We start from the raw sequence: 7,584 nt of genomic DNA, 5'->3' as shown, positions 1-7,584 counted from the left end.
AAAATGAGTGAAAAAAAAATCATAAACCCTATACAGTACATATACTTTTTTTTGGCCAAAATCCTATATAGTACACATACACCGGTACTCTTTTGTATCATTCTATTGCAATGTACATTGTACGATCACAAAAGATTCAATCTGCCAACAAAACATCCCACAAATTTGGCATAATCATATAGCAGAAGTAAATTCAGGATGCACCCAAAAAAGCAATGGAGAAGCAATAATAATACTATGATATACATTTCAACACAACATTCCAGTACCTGTCTATGAACCACGTTAATTTTTGGATGGTAGACTAAATCAGCCATACAACGCTAAAGCCCCAGTAAATTATGAAGAAATGCAAAATAACAACTGATTTTTATGAGGCATCATCAACCTGTGAAAACTAAGAACACTCATTCTCAAAAGAACAACTTCTGAAAGTTGCAGTTCAAGATTTCTTCTTTTCTTCATTCATTTCACCTCGTTTCCCCCCATTTTCCCCCCCTAACAAGCTTCTCTTTCCTTGAGATCTTAAAAGAATGACACTAAGGTGAATGAAAATGGAAGTGAAAAGCCCACGATATGACAAATGCGATCACCATACAAATAAGCATAAAATTCAGGAAGCCTCGGCCTTGCCAAAATCTTCGAGGAGTGTCTGGGGAAGCCGGCGCCGAAGCTGTGAATAATGTGATAGCATTGTTGATGTCACTTAAATTCTCACTCATCTCCTCGTTCGTTGCAAACACATTCCGTGCCACAGAATGACAGATTTCACATGTCCTACAAGAATTTAATCAATACCGAAATAATAAAAATCACGAAAGTTGAGGAATTACAGAGCAACATGGTCTGAAAAACTTGCACTCTGCATTGTTTCACACGGTTTAGGTGAATTTTCCTTTATGCATGACCATGACTAGTCTTCAGACCACATACAAAACAATGGAGGAATTAAAATAGCCGCGCTTATGATATTATATAGCAGGAGGAAGATGGAGTGGGAGCAAAATCCCATTAGCTACCAGCCTACAGAATGCCAAACAAGGAACAAAGAAATTTCTGTGCAAATATAAGAGATCTGAAAATCAAAACATTCATGAAGAAACACATGCATGTCAGTCAAACACATTTTTCACTGAAACCCAACAAACAGATGCTTATATGTCTCTTTCATAATTGGTGTAGTTTACTTAAATTTAGTAGACTATGTCTACCTTGAGGATTTTTCTAATGAAATGGGGAACTTCTTCTAATGTAGACTTGTTATACGTACACTAAGAAAAGGCAGTGACAAATGGATACATAGACATATTAGAGATATATCCCGCTAAATATCCATCTCGCATTAGCTTGGTTTATGTGTATTGAGTTTGCCAAATAATTCATTTTGAACAAGGAAATACCACGGCCTTGTCAACGTGAGAACTCAAAGTACATTACTACAGCTCTTGGCCCCCCCGAAAAAACATTGATGATAAACTTTATGGTTCAAGGACAATTATCTCATTCTAGCATGCCTTGATTCAAATTGAAGCATTATAGCTTTCCAGCTTAAGTTAGCCAAATTAGACTATCCCCATAGTATTCCCTGCCTTTAAAGCATGCAGGATTATACTCAAAAATGATAAAATGATATGTCTCAAAACTCAAAAGGTTATGGAATCTCTAAAATGAAGAAAAAGATGCCATGAATTATTATTTGCTACTAATGAAGGCATCAATACATAAAAGAGAGAAGATTCCCAGCCAAAACAGATGCAAATTCCTACTCCATTGCTCGTTATTTTTAATTTTAATTTAGAGGTAAAATCATGCACCAGGGTGAATTAACATCTGAAATAGATATTTAATAGATCCAAACTTCATCAATCAAATGGACCTAACAAATTGCCTTTCACTTAAAGCAGAGCATCAACAGTGAACTTGCAAATCAGAAGAGTATCTTCTCCGTACCAGGAGGCAATTAAAGAAAAGGAAGATTGTAGTAGGATTACTTCATTCCACTATTTAAAGCTGACAATTTATCTCAGGAAATTGCTCAATGGTATTCAATAAAGGTTTCAACTTTCAACCATTCCAACATCAGCAAGCAACACTAATGAACTTTAAGAGGTGACACAGACAGTAACATTAAAGACTGAAAGGACATAAGTATACAACATGAACACTGTGCATGATACATTTTCATGTGTCAATATGTAATTTGAATAGCCCAGCCCCAGTAATATGTGATACAACTGTGGAACACGTGAGGATACAAATGATCGTGAAGTATGGATATATGGTACCTTAAGAACTGCTTCTAGGATTTGGACAATTGCACTTATATGCAAGACTTTATAGTACTAAAACACAATCATGCATACTGAAAGTAACTGTGGTCAATGTCATAATTTTTGTATGAACAAGAAAGATGGGGTTGAGCTATTAATAGAGTAAATAATAAATAATTCTAGGTGGCACATATGAGAGCAACAAGCACCCACGACGATATTTTGAAAACATATTAAAGGTTGAAAGGGTCAAATCTCCACTTCGATGGACATTTAAAGAGAACTAAAAAGCAAGATAGAGATTCTTAAATTTTAAGGAAGGGACATAAAAGGTTGAAGGGATCAAGTCTCTACTTGATTGTAGATAAAGAGAGAACTGTAAAGAACCAAAATGAAGATTCCTAAATTTAAAAAACAGGACATAGCATTTTGCTCAAAAAAAAAAAAAAAAAGGACATGGCAACAAGGAAGCTCAATTTGCTGAGACATGCCGCTGACTCAGCAGGACCGACTCATGAGCATTTCTTTTTCCCATCATCTTATTGGTAATTAACGTTAGCCACTTTCCCTCTCTTTCAAGAACTTAATCGATCCTACATCCTCACCATGTTGTTCGTTAAACTAAAAATTCCATTCAAGTCATCCACGAACTAAAAATTCCAAAACCATCCAGACTGAATAATCAAACCGACCTTTTGCGTATTTCCAGTTAAGCATGGAGAAGCACTGGTATTTAACATGAAACTCTGGAATCAAAAAATTAGAATTGAAAGAAAGTGAAGATGGGGTTTCCCATACCTGTTCCCTTTGATCTTGAACCAGGTTTCAGCACAGAGTTTATGAGCAGCTGCAAGATCATCCTTGCAAGAACAACCCAATTCAATTGGAACCCCAGATTCATGGCTTTCACTTTCCAAACCCATGTGACAAATCCTACACTCTCTCTCTTCTACATCCAAATGCACCTTAATTTCAGGAACCCCACCTTCAATTTCCACCTCCACTGAACATTCAGTGACAGAAGAAGCTCTTCCAGACTCGGGAAGGTCCTCAATAACCTCAGGATCAGAAACAAATGCAAAGCTATACTCATCGTATGAGCCACCATTTGTTGAATAGAAGTGGGAATAGCTAGAACCCTCTTCAACATCAGAGAAGCAAATGCTAGCCTCGGCACTCATGTCACTTCGATGGCTTCCCTGCTCCAAATCTACACGAGAAATCTGTATAATTGACGACATTTTCAAATACTTACAAGGGGAAGGGGAAAAACGTTTTGCTTTCTCAGAGCTTGAGACTAAACATGAAATGCTTCAAAGTTTGGAGCTTTGGGGTTTGTAGATGTAGCTCTAGACTTCCTTTTATGCAAGAAGAAAAGGATGTATATAAAAACAAAAACTTGCAGGAGTTAAGGAATTAAAAAAATGGATTAGGTGATTCTTCGCCTCCATCACTGCTTCTTTCGAAAAACTATTGAGTTGTAAAACAGGTTAAGGAAAGTTCTACACTTTCTAAGGCAGCAGGCTCGAGAATGCGAAGAAGAAGGAGAAGGAGAAGAAGGAGAAGGGGTTAGAGACGTAGAGTTAGTCTAAGGAGGCAAAGAATGGTCCACGAGACAGAGACTCATGCTCTGGTTTGAAGAAATGGACAGTGACACTGCAAACAAGAACAGAAACGTGCAGTGCAAGAGCACAGAGAAACACCCGAGATTTTCATTAAAGAAGTGTGACATTGAAAACAAAAGGCAGATTAAAAAATCACCCAAAAATACGAGAAGATTATTAAGAATTAATCATTAATAATTATTAACTATTGAATGAGTAAATAAACAAAGCAAATAACTTGCTTTCTTGCATCTATATATTGATTCTGCAAGTTTATAGTATTGAGAGTGAGAGGGAGATGTCTACGGCTTAGATCGGAGGCCTCCCAGCATGATGACGAAGCTGCACAGGAAACTTTTTTCAACCATGAAATACTGGGCCAGTAAAAAAAGATATTCAAATTAATGCGATCTTTGAAAAACAAAAACAAAAGGCAGTAAAGTGAATGTGATCTTATATTGCATGGCATCCCAAGCCTGCCACATGTAGCCCAAGTGATATGTAGCATCACAACTACAAATCACACAATTTAACCATAAATTTTGAATTTAATTATTACGTAACCACTTTGAGGCATTAAATTATAATTATCAATTGAGTGAAAATTTATGTAAAATTCATAGAATACAAAATTTGTTTCAGTTTTTAATCATAGGGAAACTATTATGACAAAAATAAGGAAAAAGACATTTATCCAGATGCAGTAAAAATTTCAGATGATGTCGATTCTATTCTGTGAGTAAATCAAATGACGAACTAGTCCTTACTTTTCGGTTACAATGCCGATGGATTTTGCTCCATGGACGGTGTAATTCCGTAAAATCAGTTCAGCTACATTTGGATTTCGCCCGCATGTCCCCATCAAATGATTAAGCGAGGCTATAATCCGCTGAATCGCGGAAGAAACTTTTCTAAAGTAGTGTTTTTTTGGGAGAAGTACAAATAAATTAATTGATTAATTTCTAAATTTATTTACATATCAAATTTTTCATTGACTCATGTTAGAACTAGGAGGCAATTATTTTCTTCTGTAAGAATTTACCCGTAAATCTTCCAAGATTTTTTAATCATGGAGATAATTCTTCCTTGTCTATATCTCTACCTCATCTCATCTTTATCATCTTATCTAATCTTATGTAACTATTTTTTAAAATTTTACTAGTTAAATAAAAACAGATAAATTAAGTTCAGCTTTGAAAAATGTATGGCTATTTTATACAAATTTTTAAAAAAATTCATTATACTGAAAATCACGTTAAAGTCAGATCTTAAAAATCTATAGATTGGAACACTAATTACATACGATATACAATGTGATTTATTCTTTATGTTTTGAGTATATACAAGAATTCACTTAATTAAAATAAATATGTCACTATAATATGTAAAATTTTTTAAAATTTTTTATAATTTTAGCTGAGTTCACCATTTTTTTGGATGAACGTTGTTGATATTAAGAGGGATGTGGTAGTGTGAGGCTGTGGGCATTGAAAAGAGAGTTGTGATTATGTGAAGCAGTGCAATAGGAATGATAGGGAGGCGTGACATGGGATGGGACAAAGATGGGGAGGAAGTTGACTGAAACTGGAGGTGGACCCCACCACAACGTTCTTTGCGCGGCCAACACAAACGTTTTTCCCCCCATCTGTTTCATTTTCGTTGTAAATAAATTGATATAATGCTCTCAATAATTCAGAGATAATAGTTGACAACGTGATGCTACTTTATATGACACCCAAAGAAGAAAATAACACATCATTTCAGTTTTGTTTCTCACGAAGAATCAATGAAAGTAAAGGTCGAATCACACTATCACTCACTTCTTTATGTTTCTCACAAACTTTGCTGCTACAATTAGAGTGAATTAGTGAAATTTCTTGGTAAATTATGTCATTCATAAAATATGAATTGAGATTAGTGCTACCTTAATAATGAAAGACTTCGTGGAATATTGGTGTTTCTTAGTCGTTTAACCATCCTTTTCTTCAGGATAATGATTGTTTTCTTATACATCCCACGCTTTCTCACCATGCACCTTATTGTTATATCTCTCTATATATGTTAACGTCTAAATAAGTGTTGTGTGTGTGTGTGTGTGTGTGAAAAGATTTTGAATTAACATCTAAGTTTAAATTTTAGTCAATATAATTATTTTGGTTGAGTAACGTCATTTACAGGTTGGACAAAATTGTCACATGTATGAATAAGGAAGTAAGGCTTCAAAGAGATATAATTAAAGTGATGAATCAAATCTCTGTTCATGTGTATTTCACCGGAATGGGGCTTATTTTTGTAACTTCCCAGCAAAATAATCATTTTCAGGTATCATTTTCTTGATAAGAACAAATTAAAATCAGGACTCTTATAAAATCCAAAATTCTAATTTGAAACTTTACCAAAAGCCATTGAATTAGAAACATGAGCATCAACAGTATCAATAAGCATAATCTTATATAAGTTGGATATTATGTCTAACTTTAATCCTCATCACCTCAAATCGACGTAAGGAATGAAATACGTTGGAGGATCGGATGGTTTTCTTTCATGTTGAATATCACAGACAAATCCCTTTAGAAGACATTGAATCCGAGCTTTTTGATAAATTTGATTAGTGAAATTTTAATTGGATAAAAGGATAAAAATACCCATAACGTTACATGGATGGGTGCAAAAGTGATTAGACTATTAATTTGACCTAACGTCGTTAACTTTGACCGTTAAATTTTGACTGTACATGCTACGTATCAATCTTTGCTGACATAGATAATAAAGAAGCAAAAAAATATCTATAAAGTTGTCGGTCAGGAATAAAAATATCCACGAAGTCATAGACCAAGAGTAAAAATATCCATAATATTATCAGAGTTAGAGCAAAGTATCAATTCAATCTAATTTCTTAAATGTTAACTGTTAACTGACCATCTAAGCAGAAGTTTAACTATTTTCATTAATGTAGACAAAAAATATTCCTATATGAATTTTTGATGATGTTGATCATCATTATATAAGTACCCATAATGTTACTTTAGTAGGTGCAATAGTGATCAATTCATCCAAATCAATGTCACATAGTTTATTTCCATCGTCACATATCTTGCCCCATTTCTTTCTCTCTCTTCACTCATTTTTTTGTCTATAAAAATCTAAGATTTAACATAGTGCGATAGGTTGTACAAAATTAAAGATCAAAACTGAGTACATCTAGCTTAAGAACATCATCACAGCCTTAAGCAATTGCATTCATGATAGGTTTAGAATTTTAAATGGTTTGCCACTATTGTAAAGAAACAAATGATTTAATTTTATATTCAGTCAAAATAATATTTCTCACGTGATATTCATACAATAACTGATTACCTATAGAGAATTTTATCTAGGAATATTTTTTATCCATATCAGTGAAAAAAGGATCAATGCTTAGGTGCCAGCTAAATGGTTAACATTTAAAGAATTAAATAAATTAATACTTTTGTACCAGCTCTGGCAATATTATGGGTATTTTTGCTCTTGACCTACGACTTTGTGAATATTTTTGCTTTCAATCGATGATTTCATGGGTATTTTTTGCCCTTTATTAGTCCATATCAGTAAAGACTGACACGTAACATGCACAGTCAGCATTTAACGGTCAAAGTTAACGGCGTTAGGTCAAAGTTAACGTCGAGTCACTTTGTACTTATCCATGTAACATTATGAGTATTTTTACCTTT

The 7,584-nt window shown here is 34.1% G+C and overlaps 1 protein-coding gene across 1 annotated transcript; it reads right to left on the bottom strand.

Annotated features, from left to right (window-relative positions):
* Positions 1-222: 222 nt before the first annotated feature.
* LOC129291834 (uncharacterized) lies at positions 223-3,965 on the bottom strand. The gene is made up of 2 exons (XM_054929380.1): positions 3,069-3,965; positions 223-777 (listed from the first exon to the last, which is right to left on the bottom strand). Exons 1-2 carry the CDS (start codon positions 3,509-3,511, stop codon positions 540-542), a joined length of 681 nt encoding a protein of 226 aa, XP_054785355.1. The 5' UTR covers positions 3,512-3,965; the 3' UTR covers positions 223-539.
* Between the last annotated feature and the right edge of the window lie 3,619 nt (positions 3,966-7,584).

Source organism: Prosopis cineraria, unplaced genomic scaffold (assembly GCF_029017545.1).
Source record: "Prosopis cineraria cultivar Desert tree isolate PC_DT_omini unplaced genomic scaffold, ASM2901754v1 PC13, whole genome shotgun sequence".
Taxonomy (NCBI): Eukaryota; Viridiplantae; Streptophyta; class Magnoliopsida; order Fabales; family Fabaceae; genus Prosopis; species Prosopis cineraria.
This window is presented reverse-complemented; position numbering and strand designations above follow the sequence as displayed.